Genomic DNA, 21468 nt, shown 5'->3' on the forward strand with positions numbered 1-21468 from the left:
TCATAGGACTCACCATGAAGTTTCATGGAAAAAGTTGGCGTCTCCACGTACCAAAGTGTGATGACAAACGATGCTCATAAGGGTGTGTGATGGGCACTGTGGCATCCTGAAATGCCTTGTGAAACATGTTCCCCAAATTATGGTCTCGTTTTGAAGTTAAATATGTTTTATTATCATGGAGTTCATTGGAATGTGGCTAGCTGTGTATGGTAAATATGACAACCATGAAATCGAATGTTTAATCAAAATGCCCCGGTCTTCAGGTGATGAATATTTAGCTGTATGTAGATCCCCTGCCAATATATGTGCACAAACACACACACATATATATTTTACGTGTTCTCAACTTTCTAGATAGTCATGAAGGAAACATTTTACTTCCATTTATAACAAATATCGTATAAGTATTTTTAAGCCTTTAGGCCTATTTCCCATTTACAATTATAAATTGGATCGAAGAAATTTCACTCAGATTAAGCTCTTTTACTCACCAACCCATCTTTGTCATAGGGTGAGTCAAAGTTATCCAGAAATTTCCTGAATACTTGCTCCTCCGTCCATTCTCCATTTTGGTACTTTGGATGGTGTTTTGCATTGTACACCTCACGAAGGTCTTCAATAGTTATGACGCCATCTCCAGTCTTGTCCAACTTTCTAAATGCTTGCATGATCACCTCTTTTCTGGCTCTGGACATTGGAGGCTAGATGCATAGGAAAAAGCACATCCACAGACATACACAAGCAGATGAGCTTTCCTTGTATCACCCGTGATGAAGTATCGTATTCTTCTCAATGATGTGCAACTGTTTGTGTGCTGTTAAATGATGCGTGTTATGAGATTGCTCCAAAAAATCCCTAAACCTGTACTCAATCTCCTGCCCTTCTCATCCCCAGTGTGCTAACGACTTCGAAATCAAAGCCTCACAACTGCCAACTCAAACCACGTGAAAGCCAAACTCGGGAGACACAGGGATTCATGGGGCCACTTACTCGTAATGTGAGGAGAAATTCATTGAAGTCTATTGTTCCATTTCCATCTTTATCAAACCTTCGGAAAAGCTCCTCTGCCTCTTCCTTTTCTATGACCACAGCATAATCATTTAACCCTTTCACAAATTCTTTGAAATCAAGTGTTCGATTGTTATTGTCATCCATAATTCGAAACACCCTAAAGATAATATACAGCGAAGAAAGAGAAGAACACACAAAGAACAAGGTATAAGCATAAAGATTTAAAAAGAAAACTGCTCTCAAGGTTTTTCTAAGTTTTCTCAGATTCTTCTCAGTATCCTCCTCCCAGCATTAGAGAGCCTCTTCCCAGTCTTCATAAAAGATAACAAAACTTTAAAAAAATGTACTGTATGATTTACATGACACTGAAAAGGGCAAAACTATAATGACAGTAAAATGATGAAGGGAAAGGGAGAGAGAATAGGTGAAGCACAGGGGATTTTGAGGGCAGTAGAACTATTCTGTCTGATACTATAATGGTGGATTTATGACATTATGCACTTGCTAAAGCCCATAGAACTTTACAGTACAAAGAGTGGGCCTTAATGTGTACACTTAGAAAAATTATATAACAAGTCAGGGGATTCTAGAAAGAAATGCAGGCTGTGACAAGAGAATCTAACTGTGTCATAGAAGTTTAAAGCAACTCACTAAAGGGAAGTGGAAGTGGGGTTTTAGTGAAGGTACTGATTTAAGTAACTTTGGAAATGAGTAGAGTCCGTAAGACTAAAAGCAAAAGGAACTGTGCAGAAGTGCTGTACTCTAGTTGATTAAGATATTTCTCATGGTGGCATGAGCTTAAAATTTTGATATTGCTACCAGCACTGAACAACTGAGGAAATGGACAGTGGATGGTGGGAGCCAGGGCTCTGACTGTTGGAGTGAGAATTTACAGATAAGCAGAGGAGGAAGCTAGAAAGATCTGATCCATGTGTTAGAGAACTGAGTTGGAGACATCAATATGAACTCATGTTTAGCTTAATATAGACATAGATGACTACATATACATATATATGTACGCAAATATACACACACAAATATGTGTATATATTAACCTGTGTGTATAGATGTGTGTGTGTGTGTATATACACATATATATATACATATATATATATATATATACACATACACTTGTGTGTATGTGTCCCTGGAAGTAATGGGGACACAACTGCCTGCGAGCAGAATTCCAAAATCTGTAATTGCCTCTGAATGACAGTTCCTCCTCTCTCTTCTAATTCAGCCCCTACCATCACAGCTCTAGGAAGTGTCTCTCTCATTGCCCTGCTAGGTGTCTCTGGTACCTGGACATGTGACTCCCTTCAACTCCAGTTGTCCCAGAAGCTGCACTTTCTTGTAGCAGACAAGACATTCAGTCTTGCTGAATCTGGGGCTAAGAACCAAAAAATTGTCACAAGGGACCTCAGAGAGATCAATTCTGCCAAACTCTGTATTTTTACGAACAAGAAACTGAGACCCCAGGAGACAGTGACGTGCTCAAGGTCACACAGCCAGTCAACCTCACCTGGGGGTGCCCTGTATTTCCCTTCCATCCCCCCTGCCACCCAGGGGTCCTACCTGCCCAGTCCTTTGATGCCCGCGGAGCCCCTGGCCAGGCACTGCAGGCGGAGCCTTTCTATGGGATCGGTGGCCGTGGTGAGCTTCTTCTTGGCCTGGATTGCCATCTCTCTGTCATGGCGTGCAGTCCCTGCCATCTGAGAGAGAATCCAGGGCAAGTCAGCAGGGTTCGGGCCTCATTGCCTGCCTCTGGCAGGACAGGATGACAGCAGCCTCACTGAGAAGGAAATTCACAGCAGGCTCTTTCGTCCACTTCCCAAGAACAGTCTCAAACCTCCCAGAATTTCTGATGTTCAGCTACACCAACTCTGCCTGGAATATTTATTACTTAGTTATCTAGTCCTGAGAACATTGGATCTCTGTAGCCTGGACAATAGTTTTAAATATACAACCATTTCTCTCAAAAAACTGAAAATAGATTTACCAAATGGTCCAGCAATCCCACTCCTGGGCATATATCCATAGGAAACTCTAATTTGAAAAGATGCATGCACCCCAATGTTCACAGCAGCACTATTTACAATAGTCAAGACATGGAAGCTCTAGGAAGCTAAATGCCCATCAACAGATGACTGGATAAAGATGTCATATATTTATACAATGGAATACTACTCAGCCATAAAAAAGAATAAAATAATGCCATTTGCAACAACATGGACGGACCTGGAGATTATTATTCTAAGTGAAGTGAGTTAAAAAGAGAAAGAAAAATACCATATGGTATCATCTATATGTGGAATCTTAAAAAAAAAAAAAAGACCCAAATGAACTTATTTACAAAACAGAGACAGATTTACAGACATAAAAAATAAATATGGTTACTGGAGGGAAATGGGGTGGGAAGGGATAAATTAGGAGCTCAAGATTTGTAGATATTAACTAGTATATATATAAAACAGATAAACAACAAGTTTCTTCTGTACAGCACAGGGAACTATATTCAATATCTTGTAGTAACCTATAACGAAAAAGAATTTGAAAAGGAATATATATATGTACGTGTATGCTGTACACCAGAAATTGACACAAGATAGTAAACTGACTATACTTCAATTTAAATATATATATATATGGCCATTCCTTGATAAGCTTTTATCTTTCCAAAGCCCTCCTCCCATCATAAAAAATAAGTCCCATTTCTGTAATCTCTTTTTGGGCCAACTTTATATGCTTTATTCTTTTATTTAGAATTCTCCGTATTCCCTTTGGCTCCAGATTTAACATTCTCCTCTTTGATCTAAGTATTGATTTTTGTTGCTTCTGTCTTTACTGAGATTCTCAACACTTGGGCCTTGATGGTTCCTCCCAGTAATTAGCATGTTTTCCCGGATTAACAGGTTAGTGTCCATTAACACCTACCTAAGTTCTCGGGACAGGAAAAAGCATTTAGACTCTCTCCCTTCTGTCAAACAGATATATTTTTCCTACTGTTTGGTTTTTGTGTTTTAAATATTCAGAAATAGGAGAGAGGTCTGGGAACAGTGTATCAACTGTCCTAACCCTGCAGGCAGGCTCAGGCTCTGAGAACCTGCACCACAGAGGAAAAGCTACCAGGCTGGGGGTCTGCAGACCCCGGCTCTAGTCCTGACTTCACTCCTGGTGAGATATGAGCAAATCTTAGGGCCTTGGATTCCTCCTCCTCTGTTAAATGAAAGGGTTGGATTACATGATCTTTAAATTCCATCTCTGCTCCAAAAAACACGAATTCTTATATGAACCCACTGACCAGCCAATGGAGGATTCTAGAAATCTTTTTTAGAGTGATTTGTGAAGAAAATGAGAACTTGACGGATATGCAAAGAACAGCATTCAGGGTGCAGGAAAAAATGGTGTTACTATGGTTCTGTCCGACACTTGAGGGTCCCCTTCCCCCTCCCCCAAGCGCTCGCACTTCTTCGCATCATCGGAGGTGACAACCCTCAGATTCGTGCAGTCTGAGGCTGCTCCCGCCAGCACAACCCATAAGGTCTCCCCCACAGAGTTCTCCTATTTCAGTTTAGACAGAGGGAATCTCAGACTGAGACCCGAAGCGAGAACAGATCACTCAGAGAAGCACGTGTTTAACGGCCTCAGGTCCAACTGCACCTCCCAGAGCCGCCGGGCCGGTTCTCCCCTCCTTGCCCCTCGCATGGAGGAAAAGAGGAGTAATTCTCCCTTCCCTGGGACGCCAGACACAGAAGGAGGCCTTTGCCTGTCTGGGTCCTGCTGCTTCAGTCCGCAGCGGGGAAAAGCTGTAAATTGAGTGAACACCTCCTCCCTCCCTCCGGCCCGGAAAATGGAGGTTCCCCAGTTCCAGAGGGCGGCTCACACCCTCTCGGGGCGCCTCTCCGCTCCTGGACGGCAGGTGCAGGGAGTGCCTTCAGACTCTCACCCGACGCGGGCACCTCCGCGCACATCAGTTGCCTTTTCGGCAGGCAGCATCATCTTTCTTTCCTTTTTTTTTTTTTTTTTAATTTTATTTTATTGAGTTACAGTCAGTTTACAATGTTGTGTCAGTTTCCAGTGTAGAACACAATTTTTCAGTCATACATCAACATAAATATATATTTTTTAATTTATTTATTTTGAGGGGGTGTAATTAGGTTTTCTATTTATGTATTTATTTTAATGGAGGTACTGGGGGTTGAATCCAGGATCTCATGCATGCTACCACTTGAGCTATCCACCCCCCGAACATACATATATTCACTGTCATATTCGTTTTCACCGTGAGCTACCACAAGACCTTGTATATATTTCCCTGTGCTGTACAGTATAATCTTGTTCACCTATTCTGCATATGCCTGTCAGTATCTACAAATTTCAAACTCCCAGTCTGCCCCTTCCCACCCTTCTTCTCCCTGGCAACCACAAGTTTGTATTCTATATCTATGAGTCTGTTTCTGTTTTATATTTAAGTTTATTTGTCTTCTTTTTTTTTTTTTTTTTTTTAGATTCCACATATGAGTGGTATCATATGATATTTTGCTTTCTCTTTCTGGCTTACTTCACTTAGAATGACATTCTCCAGGAGCATCCATGTTGCTGCAAATGGCATTATGTTGTCTTTTTATGGCTGAATAGTATTCCTTTGTATAAATATACCACAACTTCTTTATCTAGTCATCTGTCGATGGACATTTAGGCTGTTTCCATGTCTTGGCTATTGTAAATAGAGCATCAATTTTCTTAGAACCTGCGTTTGCCTGTTACCAGAGCTCAAGCTGACAGTTCCCACGAGCTCTGATTCCTCACCCACAGCCACCCGCAGAGTCCTGTGTTCAGGATCCCTGGGCAAGGCCACCTCCTGCTCCCTTCCTCGTCCTCCTTGCCTGAGGCCTTCCTAGCCTGGACTGTACCCTGCTGGTGGCACCAGTCCAGGCCCCTCCTACTTGGGAGCAGGAGCTGGTGGCTGTCACCTGCCCTCCTCATCCTCTAAATCCACCTGGGGCCGCATGTCTTTCCTGCCCTTCCCACCACTCAGCGCTACTTGCCCACGACTGTCCCCAGCACCTCCCGTCCTCATCTCCACGACTTCTCCCCTGTCTTTCCCACCCTACCCGACCTGCCCTAATTTCCCACAGCAGCCACAGCAGCAGGTGGAGTGGGGAGAAAGTGAGGTCTGGCTCCCAGATCAAAGAGAGACAGCCAGAGACGGAAGCCCTGTGCATACCTCCAGGACTACATTAAAAGCATCAATCCCTCACATGTGTTTTGCTCCCACTGTGTGGTGCGTGTGTATCCAGCCCTCACAGAAACCCTGAACTTAACTGAAAACAGGGACTCTAACAGTTAAATTCATATACACTCATGTTCAAGCAGCACTATTCACAATAGGGTAGGAACAACCCAATGTCCATCTGTGGACAAACAGATAAACAGAATGTGGTCCATCCCCACTATGGATTATTACTCAGCCATAAAAATGCAGAAGTACTGAGAGCTGCTACCAGGTGGTGATGCAGTGAAAGAAGATAGACACCAAAAGTCACATATTGTATGAGTCCACTTACATGGGACATCCAGAATGGGCAAATTCAGAGACAGAATGCAGATTGGTTCTGGGGGAGGGGACAGTGGGAAGTGACCTCTTAGTGGGTACTAACTTTCCTTTTGGGGTGGTGACAATGTTTTGGAACCTGACCTAAGTGGTGGTTACACAATAGGGTGACTAAACTGGATATTTTTAAATAGCTAATTTTATCATATGTGAATTTCATCTAAATTTTTGAAAACCCTATAAGCTAATTACTCCTATGGTTCATCTTTCACAGATAAAGAAATTGGGGCTCACGAAAATCGGTGACTTGCCCAGGCCCCACAGTTATCGTGGCTCATGGTAGGTAATTCGTGCACCATTAGGACTGTGGGACCCTGAAAGCGCCCCCCTCCTCTGGCAACTTGGAAACTAGGGCTTGTTTTGGTCAAGCAACTTGGCCCAAAGTCCTGGCCAATACGGCAACTCCGGGCTTCTGACCAAGCAGGCCTCTTAGTGCTCCACCACCTTGTGAGATACTGCAGAGCATTTCAGAGCACGATCTGATGGCACCCACGCACGGGCGAGCAGGGGAGAGTCTGGGAAGACACCCTGCCCATCCCACCTCTGCAGGTGACCCTACCCAGCAACCATGCAAGCAGTTAGCTCTGGAGTCTAATTTGATACATCCAGGAAAAAAAAATTACATTCTCTCCTGCCACTCACCCTAACATGGTACTAGAAATGCCCATCCTGACTACCCTTTTAAATCATTCAATGACCCAGTTCATCAACAAATAGCTAATATTTATTGTGTGCTATTTTCAAGGCACCAGTGCTGGAGTGGAAGCGAGGCCTTGAATGAATTGCTTAGAATCTTATATTTAAGTACAGAAGTCTCGTAGTTAAGCAGGGCAGAAAACAAAATTTACTAAGAACTGGGAGCTTTGGGAAGAGGCACGATCCAGTAGGGTCTTGGCGTAGAAGAGCGATAGTCAGAGCTTTGCATGAAGGCACCTGGCACCATGGCAAGAGTCTGTCCCCAAACATACGTCACGGACATCACAGCACTGAACAAACGTCCTTGTCTCGAGAAGACCCTCTCTGAGCATCGAGGAGCCCGCATGGTGACCACAGAGCACATCTAGCCAGGCCCACGCAAGGCAGGGAGGAGGCTGCCGTCCAATGCACGTGGCCGCAGCGCCACCTCGTGTTGGCAGGGCGTCTGTGCAAGTCCCTGGTCCAGTTCTTCAACAAACCAATGTGGTAAGCTCGGGGCACTGTGCTAGGCGTGGGGGAAAGAGGGAACGAGACAGACCCCGCTTACAGTAACCCCACGGCTGAGCTGTGGGAACTCAGAAGACGGCGGCTAAGCAGCCTCGGAGTGGGGCTCTCTCAAGACTTGTCAGAGGAGGCGATGATGTATAAGCTTTGATCCTAAAGGAGGGTGGTAGTTATCCAGGCTGGGGTACCGGGATAGGAGAAGGAAGGCGACTGCATTATTTCCCAAGTGCTACGGCCAACGCGAAAGGGAAAAGAGTATAACTAGAGAAATGCAAGTATTTTAGTGCGATTGAAGAGAAGAGGTGTGGGGAGGTGTGGGGGTGAGGAAGAGCTGCGGAAACTGAGAGGGAATTTGGAGGAGTGGAAACTTGGAGAAAGATGAAACTGGTCAGATAAGCAGGCACCAGATCCCCGAGAGCCTGGGACACCATGCTAGTGAGTTTGGATTCTGTACTGAGAGCGACAGGAGACCACAAAGGGTTTCAAATGAGGCAGCGACAGTTTGCATGGTAAAAGACCCTCGGGATAAAGTGTGGGGGATGGATAGAAAGGTGGGACGGGGTGACCAGAAGGAGGTGAGGCCATGCTGGTGAGAACCAGGTGAGAGGCCGTGCTGCCTGGAAGGAGGCATTGGCGGTGGGGGCAGAGATCGGAGATGGAGAGTAACTGCGCGGATGGCTGAGGGAGGGGGTCCCGGGGCTCCATCCCCAGATCCCGCTTGCCGCTCCCCACCCCGCACCCCCAGTGCTGGCGGGAAAGGACGCACATGGGGCAGAGGTCTGGAGATTTGGGGCACAAGCTGTGTGGACCCGGCAGCAGCAAAGCAGATTTTGTGGTAGTGTTCACCAGGCCGCCTCACGCTGGTCCCAGCTAAGGGCTCCCCCATCCCACTGGTTGGGGCACAGCTGCCTGATCCTGCCAAAGCTCCCTGCCTGGATTGCGAGAACCGTTTGGAACGAGTTATGGAAAACTGAACATGCATGGAGGGCTGTCTCTTCATGATTCTCAGCTGAGTTCTTGGACGTCCTCTAGCTGAGTTCAGAAAAAAATTTGAGTTGAATCTTTGGGGAAGAAGGATTCGCTCAAGCCCCACTTTATTGCATAGTCTTTGGTTCCCTCTAGTGGCAACATGCTGAACTACATCCTCCCTGGTGCCCACACAGGCAGGGCTGTGTCCTCAGCCAACAACCACCAGCAACACAGAGGTGGATCTTAGATACAAGAGACCCTTTTTGAAAGCAGTGACTGGGGAAAAGTAAACCATCTCTAGACTTTAATCCATTCAAAAAACTGGTTATTACTATGTGGTAGGTGGCAAAATCCTATAGTTCCTCAGGAAGTTTTCCCTTAGAATAAATACTAGAATAAATACAGCCTAGCAGGTGACTAGGGTGTCCCCTCTCTGAGGCTGAAATGAAAGACTCAGACCATTTGAAGACAGTTGTGGTTTCTGCAGCAGAGACTGGGAAACCCCCAAAAAGGTATGACAGGTGTGTATCTGTGTCGTTGACACTGTGAGAGTTCCTCCATCGAACCCATGTGAGCTTTATTCAACTCAACAGACCTTTAGCACCTGCAGCTGTGTGAGCGACTGCTAATTCTTCAGGTAATATTATTGAGCTGTGGTTCCAAATGGGTGTGATCTTGCCCCCAGGGGAACTTTGATAATGTCTGGAAATGTTTTTTTGGTTGTCACAACAGGGGTGAGGGATGCTACTGGAATCTAGCGGGTAGAGGCCAGAGATGCTGCTAAGCATGTGAGGAGAGCCCTTGACAACGGAGAATTCTGCAGTCCAAAATGCCAGCCATGCTCAGGTGGAGAAGTCCTGCTGCACAGAAGGACCTGGGACCAGCAGGGGTGCCGTTGGAAAATAAAGATGCCCCCACCCCATACACAGCAAATTAGCATCCCCAAGTATGGGTGCTGGGGATTCGCATTTTCACACTTCCAGGTAGTCTTCATGTGAACCTAAGTTTGAGAATCTCAGCTATCAGAGAGACCAAGTCACCCTCGCAGGGCAGGAGTAAGACCTTGTGGGGAAAGGCTAGAGAGAAGACTGTAACAACACGGGTAAGATACAGGCACGAAGGGAGGTGGTAGTGATGACATTAGAGCCAGGCCAGGGGCCAAGCCCCTGCTCAAGGCTCACGTGGTGAGTCCCGTTTAATAGAAGCCAGCAGAGACCCAGAGAACCCGGTTAACTTGCCTCAGAATGTGCCGCAAGGCAGTGGCAGAGTCAAGGCTGACCTCCACTTCTGTCTAAGTCACTCTGTTCCACAGCTACAACAAGTCACTGATCAATTGCTTTGGGAATTCAGAGAAGGCGCATGAAACGAGATGAAAGAAAGGCAAAGCTTCCGGGAAGAGATTCCTTGGAGTGCTGGGAGAATTTCACAGCAGAGGAGGGTGGGGACAGCAGGGCACAGCAAGCCACTCACAGGTCCTAAACCTGACCCTCGGCCTGTCACCTCAGGGTCCTTGCTTGGGTTTTCAAAACTTTAAGGCTCAGTGTAAACTCCTTCTGGTCAAGATGAACAATTTCCCTTAGTCCCTTTTGAAGCTGTAGTGGTTTTTTTGTTTGTTTGCTTTGTTTGTTTTAATAAAGTGATTTACGAGGTGTGTTTTTCCCCACAAACTATATTTAAAATTATTTCTGCAATGTATGAATATATGAAACATCTGGGTTTTGTTTGTCTTGCCAACTTCCACGTAAGATTTAAAGTATGACGTTATTTACTCTATCTTTTAATGACACAAGTATACTGTGGAAATAAGGAGTCATTAAAGCCTGGCATCTTACCAAATTTCCTCCGCACACAAATGCATTTTCTTAAGATGTTTGAAATCCATGTATCAGCTGTCGTCAACATGCAGGCAGCCCTACAGCCCACCTCTGCTGACTCGTAGTCTCTCATTCTTTCCACTGATCTTTGGAATGTGAATTAATTCCTTGTTTTGATGTTCATGATATGGCACAATTAAGAATAATATTTCATAAACATCATTGTTATAAAGTGTTTATTTCATACATTTTCTTGAAATTTCATCTTATTCATTCGACCAGGGTTGAGATTAGGGCTAGGTAGGGTACATGCCTAGGGCACAAGGTTAAAAGAAGCCCTAATGTGTCAGGATTGTACAAATGTAAACGCCACACTTGCCCACGCCTGAGGGTGAGTGCCTCCTTAAATATTTTACCCCAGGCACCTACCTCATCTCACCCTGGTCCTGATCTTGAATTCAACATATATTTATTGAACACTTATGTGGATCACAAAACAGCAATGAATGAGATAGCAAAAGCCCCTCCCAGGAGTTCACATTCCCTGGGGTAGTTTTAACTTTGTTGAATTTGAATTATAGCTGATTTTCTAGACATTGCCGGTGGGTTGATTCCAATCTCCTTTCTCTGCTACATTTCGCTTTCAGTTGGGTGGTCATATGAATGAGTTCTGGCCAGAAACTCAACTGAAAGTGCTAAGGATTCTGGAAGAGCTCTCCCATCTCTTTTGCCTCCTCTTGCCTTGAACAAAAATGCAAAGTCCAGAGCCGTGGCAGCCTTTCTGCAGTCATGAGGAAAGGGCCAAGGGCTCACAGGGATATCAACTTAAAGCACTTAAAGTCCGAGCTGCTGAGCCAATGTAAGCAGCTGCCTGACTCCACACTCCTGTCATGTGAGAAATATAAGCCCCTATTTGCTTAATCCGTTGATGGTCCAGTCCTTTGTCACTTGCAGCCAGAATTATTCTATCTGATACAGCTGACCAAGCTTATTCCAGTAGTGTTTGGGTTGACCCTAGATATCAACATTGAGCTGGCTAAAGTACCTATCAATCCAGTCGGGGGGAACTCAGCTTTGCTGAGAAATGGGAGAAAAGAGAAAGTAAAATGCTTATCTCAGGAGGATTTCATCAGCATTTAGCAGCTTCTGCAGCATTTTTGGCTATGAAAGAGAGTGAGAAAAACTGCTTAGCATGATGTTCAAGAACCCATGTAACCAACCCAATGTGACGCAAGCCCAGGTTTAATAAACTCAGAGGCCCCAGAGCTAAGGGGTCCTTGTCATAACAAGGGTCCCCTGGGGAGCTCCTCTGGAGGCAGGAGCTGTTTAACAGCACTCTCCTTGCTGTCTCCTTCTTTATCCCGCTCTCCCCTTCTGCTCTGCCCTGAGTCTCTGGGGTTTTTACCAGGAGATTACTTGCAATCTATTCTGTGTAGGCAATCTGCCAGATCTTAAAGAAGCGGTGTAAGAAAATATCTAAACTACACAAAGGTAAAAGTGAGCAAAGCTTGAGCTGGGTCTGTGCACAAAATGCAAAAAAAATAAAATAAAATAAAACAAAGGGGGGGGGAGTTGCGGAAAGGAAGAAAGAAAAGAGAAATAAAACGTTTCTTCCAAACTCCCTGGTTTCAATGATTACACTCTTAAAAACAACCAGGTAACTTTCAAATTTCCCATTTTTCAGGTGGCATGAGGCCTGGGCCTCAGTGATTTAAAACAAACTGCAAAGACAAACCCTCAGTGTACAACTTCCTCTGCTTTTATACAGGGCTGAAGCCACAGCTCTGATTACCATTTGCCCTTTTGCAACATTAGTCACCAAAATCACCTACTTAGTAATTATTTTGCAGTCATTTAAAATGCTCCTCTGGGGATCATTCATCTATTTAAAATTTATTTGATAGTCACTTAGGAACCCAGCTAATTATTTGCAACCTTTGTGTTCTTAATTAATACTTTTAGAAAACCAGAAAGTTCTAATGATTAGAAACCCAAAGTCAGAATGCTGACATCAGATAGGAACGTGTTGTCCAGCTACTCATAACAGAAACAGGTTAATTGTCTCTGAAAATGACAGAGGTTTACTCTCCTCTCATGTAAAAGAAGTCTGGAGGCAGTTCAGGTAGTTATCAAAGTCCTAAGAAACTACTGTCTTTCTACCTTACTATGTTTCTTTTTTCCTCAAAGTTGCCTAAAGTTACAAAATAACCAGAGCCGCTCCAGTCATTGCATCCACACTCCAGGCAGCAGAAAAGAGAAAGGGGTGAGGGCAAGAAGAATGCACTTCCCAGAAAAGTCAGCCTTTTGTAAAATAGATCCCAGAAGACTCCACCCAACTTTTTTTTCTTCAATCTCATTGGGCACTCCTGCAAAAGAGGCTGGTTCTGTGGTCTGAATATTTGTGCCCCTCCAAATTCATGTGATGAAATCCTAACTCCCAAAGATGATAGTATTAGGAATTGGGGACTTTGGGAGGTCCTTAATCCCCTCATAAATGGGATTAATGCCTTATAAAAAGAGGCTCCAGAGAGATCCTTCACTCTTTCCACCACATGAGGACACAAGAAGCCATCCATGTACCAGGAAGAGAGCCTTTATCCAACCATGCTGGTGGCTTGATCTTGGACTTTCCAGCCTTCAAAACTGTGAGAAATAAATATCTGTTGCTTATAAGCTACCTCGTCTGTGATATTTTTTATATATATATAGCAGCCCAAATGGACTCAGACAGCTGGGAAACCTAATTTTAGGTTGGGGACTTTGCCATCTCCTGGTCGGTCCTGTTTATAAAGAAGAGGACGAGACTGGCTTAAGAGGAGGCCACTGGCAGCTTCTGCCACAGTCGGCAGAAGAAACAGTCCTTCCAGAAAGTAAGAGTGTAACCATTTCCAGATCAGCTTACCCTGTAACACTATGCAGAGCCTGAGGCTTTTTTCAGACATACTGACCAACCAGATGGCCCCGGTGGAGGAGACTGAACTGCACTCCAGGAGCAGAAGTTAGCAGATTAATGATTTCTCAGCCCTCAACCTCTGTTCTTCCAAAGCAAATAAGATTTATCTTAACACAAGCAGTTATCAAGGATGTCCTGGGTTTAGGCAAACATAACCTAAAATGATCTAGACCTGGGGACGTCAAACCACAGCCCATAAGCTGAATTTGCCCCTCCACCTAGTTTTGTAAATGAAGCTTTATTGGAAAACTATCACACGTGTTTGCTTACATGTTTCCTGTGGCTGTTTTCACCCCACAACAGACAAGTTGAATAGTTACCACAGAGGCCTCCTGGCCATGAAGCTTCAACTTCAAAACCGCATGGTCCCTCTGGGACCACACAGAGGTAACATTAGTAGCAAGAGGTGACACTTACTGAGCACTGGCTCTGTCAGGCTCTCTGCTAAAGGGGTAGCCTGTGTTATATAAATTATTCATTTATAGTTTGTTTAGAATAGAAAGTATGTCTGGTGCAACATAAGTTTTGACAATAACTCTGCTAGTTTAAGAAGTGCTTTTACATACACTGGAAATAACTATTCCTACTTCACAAAATAAGGAAACTGAGGTACAAATAAATTGAGGGCTTGTCCCAGTTCAGGGGTAAGTAGCAGAACCAAGGTTCTGAATGGGGTCTTCCTGTGCCAGCCACTCCCCAGGGGGCTTTTGTAAATTACCCACAACATTTCAGAAAATATTCATTTATTTAAACGAGGAACCACTGTCATCACCACATGTCATTCATACATAAAAACTAAGATAATCTTATTAGCGATATTGAGGCCAAAGAACACTAAGAACAACTAACATCGTAAGTTACTGGAGAGCTTCCACCCGTGACTTTCCTCTCTGGGAAGAGCTCCTGTGGAGGTCCAGGCCACCAACAGAGGTGACACACACAAAGCAGAGCTTCCAAAGAAAGTAATAGCATCTTTAATCCACCCCTCAGCCAAGGACTGTGCTGCTCACTCAAGTGACATTTTCCAGTTTTTGCAGTATTTGAAAATTTTTTAATTCTATTTGACTTCAGGCTATGAGGTGATATGATAGGAAAAACAAAATTGTTCTCAGACTGGAAGGAAAGCAAGATACTGGGGAGCAATGGAATTATGGCCAGGGATGTGCAAAAGATTCCACTCCAAAGAGTATCATGAATTGGCGGAAATGTTCATGGACATGGACGCTGGGCTGTCAAGAGAAGGTAGCGTGTGGCCCTTTCTCTAACACAGTAACCATCCTGTAATGCTACCATCTCCCAAATGCCAGCTTGTTTCTGAAATACAGAAAACTGCTCCTATGAACCCTGTAGGGGGGTGGGGTTTTTTGTACAAAACCATCTGAGATCAGAATAAAGAGCAAAATTTTACAAGGACGATTCACTAGAGTAATGTCTATTAAATTAACAAATTAAAGAGATGAAAGCAACAGTTGAAGCAAACTAAACACCCCCACTTCTTGCACCTATGCAGCCATCACCTTCACAAAGTACCAGGCAAGGTCCCAAGACCGAGAGCTCTTCCCTTGCAGAGACACCCAGCCTTTCCACAATTCCTTATTCCATTATAAATCTCCTCATTCTCATCAGTCTCTGAATTTTTGGATTATCTTCACGACTCTGCTCAATATTTGCCCAGACCCTTCCCCTGATCCATTCTCCATCCACATCTGTGCTACAGGAGGTTGACCTCTATGAACTGTATTAACCAGATTTTTTTGCTTTCAGACTTCCAGCTGGATTCACCAATGGGAGGCACCAGCAGGAGATCAGAGGGCAGAGCAGGAAGGTTGGAGTCTTTTTGTCCCTGATTTCCTCTCTGCCAAGCCTCAGTTGCCAGTAACTGCACCCTTCCACCAAAGGCGCCCTCCCTAACAGCAACACTCTTGCTGAGATCAGATAACTGTTCCTCCTCTTGCCCTTTCAAGTCCAAGGACAGCTTCCCCTCATCACTGTGGCAGCCTCGGGGTATTTCATCATCCCTCATCTGAATCCCTTAGCCCTGTCCACAGCTTTGTGAATTGTCCTTCAGTAAGCTTCTTTCTGTTACTACTTTTGACTGTGCCATCCATCTCCTGATGAGAGGTTGACTGGTACAATGTCTTTATCCAGCAGCTACCTGAATTGGTATAAGGAACTCTAGCCCACCAGTCTTCTCAGATGAAGATACTTCTTACTCCCAACGCTAAGTACTATGAAATCTCACAGCCTCTAAGATGCACCTGCCAGCTCCACATCATGACCCCTTCTCACATTCATCATTGAAGCACAGCCCAGCTGAACATCCTCCCTACATAAATCTTTCCCTCTGTCATTTCCTAAATCACTGAGACTCTGGGTCCTGCCTCAGAGACTCCCTCTCCATCCCAAGTGCTCCCATAAATCTGAGGAACCTTGAAGCTTATCAGGAAAACCCATTCAACACACAATCATGAGGTTCCTGGAGCTCCTGGATTTCTACCAACTGCATCTGCTCACTCTTTTCACATGGCTTTCCAAGACTTGCTCTTACATTCTGTCACCAGTCGAAGCTAGTCTCGTCTCAGAGTTCAAAATTCAACATCCACTCTCTTCCACCGTTCAGTTTCATTCCTCCAACCACAGATGTTTGTGAGCTTATGAGACCTCTAGACTCTTGACCCTGCAGTTTCACCCCAGGTGAATAATTATCTACCTCATTTTCCTTTCAGGATCCATTTCCTTCCCTCTCCATTCTAGACACCTTAATACAAATACTGACCTCTCCTCCCCAGCGCCTTCTTTCTCAGCCCTCACTTGTCAATCTCCCACACTCCTTTATGAACGCCTAACTTGGCTCAATTTGTCTCAGTGTCCTCTCCTTAAAGGCAGGCTGTAAAGTGTAACTGAACAAATCCACATGCCAGGGTGGACAAGTGCCTTCAGAAACACGCAACTATACTCTTATATGACACTGGTTAGATTCTCCTTCCAGTCTTTTCAGAGGCTAATTCAAACCTTTGACACTCTCCTCCACACCTTGTCTTAAATTCATAGTAAAAATGGAGCCGCCAGATACGAACTCATTGACCCCACCCTCCTCCAAGTCTGTAAAGCTGTTTATCTCTGAGACTATCCTGACTTTGTCCTCCCCCACCAAGCGGGGGTGGTGCTGAATTTCCTCCCATCTAAGGATAATCTATCCACCTACAACATAGATCCCAGCCTCTCTGGGACCCTCAGCCATCAGTTACACCCTTTTCTCTCTCCACCAACTCCTCCCCTTAGTCCATGAATCTGCAGTGATCCCTCAATCCTAGACTCCTTAGCTATTACCCTTCAAAGCCAAGCTGCTTGAAAAAGTCTCTAGTTTTTCTCCTGCCCTATTCGTACTTCAGTCCAGTGCAGTCTGGTCTCCACTCTGTCCCTCCAAAGGACATACACTCAAGAAGTCATTGCTAACCTGATTGCCAACTTCAACAGTCACTCTTAGTCCCTATTTCATTCCACCCAACATCTGACTCTATTGATCATTCCTCCTTCTTGAAACTCTTTTCTTTCAGTGTCTAGGAATCTAATTTCTTATCTCTCTTCCTCTCAGGACTGACCTATTTGGTCTCTCCCTTGCCTTCTGCCGGCTTTTGTAAACATCACTGTTTCTCAGGGTTCAGTTATTTCTCCTCTTCTCACTCTCATAGCATCCCCTTAGCCATCTCAGCCATGTCCACTGGCATAATCCTGCTTCCCAAATCTTTATTCCAACTCATTCAGTCTCCTGAGCTTTGGAGCAAGATTTCAAATTTCCCACAAAACATGTACACTTTAATGCCCTCCAGACACTTCAAGTTTAATCTTGCAGATCCATATTCATTATCTTCTCCTCCTTATCCCTTGTCCCAGGAAATGGGAAGACCACTTTCCCATTAACTGAACATTATCTTAGACTCCCTTTCATTCTCCACATTGAATTAGCAGCCAACTGCTGTAAAATTTTGCCACCTTGACACCTTCTGAGTCTCTGTTCCCTCCCTTGTCTCCATTGCCATGGATACCGCTTTAGTCAAGGTGGTCATCTCCAATTTCCATTACTGGAGGAACTCCTTAGGTGGTCCCTGCCACCAGTCTCACCCCTCCAATCTATCCTCTAGATGACTAGGAGAGCAATCTGGATAAAATGGAAATCTGAACTTCATATTCTACTCTAAGACCCCTTCGTGGCTCCCCATTGTGTATAGGTAAAAAGCAAACGCCTTAGCATTTGATGTATATGTTGGCTCTGTCTATCTCTCTAATCTTGTTTCTACTAATTCTTTACGCCTTCAGGTCTATTCTGCATCTACACCTTATTACATTTTCCAAACACATCCTGGTGTTCTGTATCTCTGCCTTTGTCCACACAGCCCCTCCCTTACTGGTCTGGAGAAGTCCTTCTCTTCCTTAAAGAATCCCTTTGGTGGAGTGGTGTAGCCACTCTCTCCAGAGTAAAGCAGCTTACATCTTCCTTTGTATAATCTGTGCAAAGCCCACATAGCATCTGCATGGCACTATGATGTCACTCTTTGCTTTCAGGACTGCCTCTCTGCTAGACTATATGGTCCTTAAAGGCAAGGGCTATATCCTTTGTGTCTCCTGTCTCATCATATCATCAGAACTTAATAGATGCTACCAGACTGCTATTGGAATTAATAATCACTATTGTTATTAGAGCATTGTTATTTGAATATAAATACAAATGAATGTCCATGGATTAAAGCTCACTATTTCAAATGCACAATTACAAAATAAAATGATTTCTGCAGTTTTAAGACTTTGAGGAAAAAATAAGAGCTTTAAAAATAAGAAAGAAAAAATGCTCAATATCACTAATTATCAGAGAAATGCAAATCAAAACTACAATGAGGTATCACCTCACACCAGTCAGAATGGCCATAATTCAAAATTCCACAAATGACAAATGCTGGAGAGGCTGTGGAGAAAAGGGAACCCTCCTACACTGCTGGTGGGAATGCAGTTTGGTGCAGCCACTATGGAAAACAGTGTGGAGATTCCTCAAAAGACTAGGAATAAACTTACCATATGACACAGTAATCCCGCTCTTGGGCATATATCTAGAAGAAACCCTACTTCAGGATGACACCTGCACCCCAATATTCATAGCGGCACTATTTACAATAACTAAGACATGGAAACAGCCTAAATGTCCATCAACAGATGACTGGTTAAAGAAGATGTGGTGTATTTATACAATGGAATACTACTCAGCCATAAAAACCGACAACATAATGCCATTTGCAGCAACATGGATGCTCCTGGAGAATGTCATTCTAAGCGAAGTAAGCCAGAAAGAGAAAGAAAAATACCATATGAGATCGCTCATATGTTGAATCTAAAAAACAAAAACAAAAAACAAAGCATAAATACAAAACAGAAATAGACTCATAGACATAGAATACAAACTTGTGGTTGCCAAGGTGATGGAGGGTGGAAAGGGATAGACAGGATTTCAAAATTGTAGAATAGATAAACAAGATTATACTGCATAACACAGGGAAATATACACAAGATCTTATGGTAGCTCACAGAGAAAAAAATGTGACAATGAATATATATTTGTTCATGTATAATTGAAAAATTGTGCTCTACACTGGAATTTGACACAACATTGTAAAATGATTATAAATCAACTAAAAATGTTAAAAAAAAAATAAGAAAGAATTCCATCTACTTAGTATGGTTAAACTATGCCCCAGACTGAAGGTAAGGGGGGTGGACACCTGGGTGAATGGCATTGCCGTTTATTAAGGTCGTTTTCAACTTCATGATTAATCCAATCGACTCTCTGATGTAATTTTAACAAGCTGTGTCAAGTCTATTTTAATAAGAATTCTGACTTATCTGCTTCTAAGTGGTCTGCAGGGTACCACAGAAATAGCGCAACTTTGAATGTCAGACAAACCAAGTTCTGAACCCAGACTCAACCTTTCCATTGTATTATAACTTGGAGATATTTACCCTTCTTGAAGCTCAGTTTTATCAGTGGTCTTACAGGCTAGTTATAGCCGTTCATCCAAACACTGCACATGCAAGTACCCAGTACATAGTGACTGCTCAATGATGGCTACCTCCTTCTCTTTTCCTGAATAAAATTTATTTTTGTCCATTTTCACCTAAGCACCTCTTCACAAAGATGACAAAAGCCTCTCCCAAAAGCAAGCTATTTCCTCCCTAGACAGACAGCCAAGAACTCTCATCAATTTTTTGGGGTTTTTTTTCTTAGAAAAGAACATCTACTGTCTTCCTTTCTAAGCTAAAATGGAAGAAAAATGATCAAATCAACATAATAGATAAAAACTTTGATTTACCTTAAAGGCTAACCTGTTGCCACCAGTTGCTTTGAACTGAAACTATGGACGCTCTCTCTTCACCTGGGAAATCTGCCCCCCCCCATCCCCCTTCGCCTCCTCCCTCTCACCTTTTGTCCTCACACCTCCTGGTCTGCCCTCTGCCTGCTAATTGGATGGCTTGAAATCACTGCTGCAAACTTACAGCCTCATTGGCTCAGCTCATTGTCAATCCCTATCCTGGCTCTGCCTTTTCTTAAGTTTACACTTCTGTTACCTAGGAAATCCAGTGACTGTGAAAGCTCAAGCTGTTTGCCCTAGGAGAGAAGCCAGCAGGAAGTTTTGCAGGCAATTGTTTGGTTTCTAGAACAAAACTTGCACAAAACTTGCCTCTAGGTTTTATAAGATGAGGTTCAGCAGATTCTCTTATTTCTTTAGGTAACCCCTTCCTGCCCTTCTGTTGTCTCCAGATGGCTTACTGCTAGGGTGTCTTATTATCAAGTGAGATTAAAACCACAGCACACGGGAGCAGGCAGGTATAATTACAGGTGATTCAAAGCCCACCCTCTTCCTCCATACCCACACACTGATAGGATGTCATTTCCCACTGTTTCCATCATTCGCTGCTTCTCTCTTTTCTCCTCACCTTTTCACTTCTCACCTCTTTTTATTGTTCCTTAACAATAAGTTTGCCAGATGAGAAGTGGCCCTGTTTAGAAAAAAAAACACCAAAGTCATGCTCTCTCTCATTGTTGTACCTATGACATCTCTTCTACCTTCATCATTTCCTCCCCTTCTCTGGCTTCCATCACAAAGCCATGCAAGAACCAATGACTAGATCTATGAAGATCTGTTCTGCATCCTATGTTGTATGTGTTCTCAAGTAAGTGTGGTCATTGACTTCTACAGTCTCTAGAGTAAACTCTTTGTCTGCCTTGCCAGCTTCTCAGACTTACCCTGGAGATCAGGGGGCGATATTCTCCATAGATTTTAATGAAGATTTGTTTTGATTGAACAGATTTGTGGCAGAGTGTGATTTGAGGGGCAAAAAAAAAAAAAAATCCACTTGTTCAAAAATATGCCCTTTGTCTCTCTTTTGCGGTTAAATACCCCTGCTTTTGGTCCATGACCCCTACCAGCCAGCCGGTGTCGACACTGGCAGGGATTAGATGTGCTCCCCACCTCCACCCCAGGGTAGTTCTGGGTGTATTCTCCACACACCATTAGCCATTTCATCCAAAAATACCCCTCCTTGCTGCAGCTGACCTCATGGTATTAGCATGTTCATTTGACTTTCACTAAGTGAAATCATTAAGCTGAACTAATAAGCTAATAAGGAGCGATGGCTTAGACAAGATGTACCACCAATGACAGATAAATCTGCCTTTTAATTAATCAGTAAGACAATGGGAAGCCAACCGAGAGCTCTCAGAGGACTGGGAACGAGTCTGGTTCACCTTTGCATCCTCCAAAGTGCCCAGCAGGGTACCTTGTACAGGAAAGAAATCAGTCAACATTGGTTGAATCAAGTTGTTGAATGGGCTAAAATGTATTCATATGGAGGACATTTAA

General features: G+C 43.8%; 1 protein-coding gene across 2 annotated transcripts in view; it reads right to left on the reverse strand.

Moving 5' to 3' along the window:
• Positions 1 to 19993, reverse strand: part of CAPSL (calcyphosine like) — a 31778-nt gene extending 11785 nt beyond the window's left edge. For both annotated transcript variants that reach the window (XM_010977601.3, XM_010977600.3), the window contains exons 1-4: positions 19918 to 19993; positions 2587 to 2723; positions 991 to 1168; positions 492 to 701 (exon numbers count right to left, since the gene is read on the reverse strand). In XM_010977601.3, coding sequence (XP_010975903.1) covers positions 492 to 701; positions 991 to 1168; positions 2587 to 2723 — 525 coding nt within the window. In that variant the 5' untranslated portion in view covers positions 19918 to 19993. The remainder of the gene's footprint in view (positions 1 to 491; positions 702 to 990; positions 1169 to 2586; positions 2724 to 19917) is intronic.
• Between the last annotated feature and the right edge of the window lie 1475 nt (positions 19994 to 21468).

Source organism: Camelus dromedarius, chromosome 3, assembly GCF_036321535.1.
Source record: "Camelus dromedarius isolate mCamDro1 chromosome 3, mCamDro1.pat, whole genome shotgun sequence".
NCBI classification, from domain to species: Eukaryota; Metazoa; Chordata; class Mammalia; order Artiodactyla; family Camelidae; genus Camelus; species Camelus dromedarius.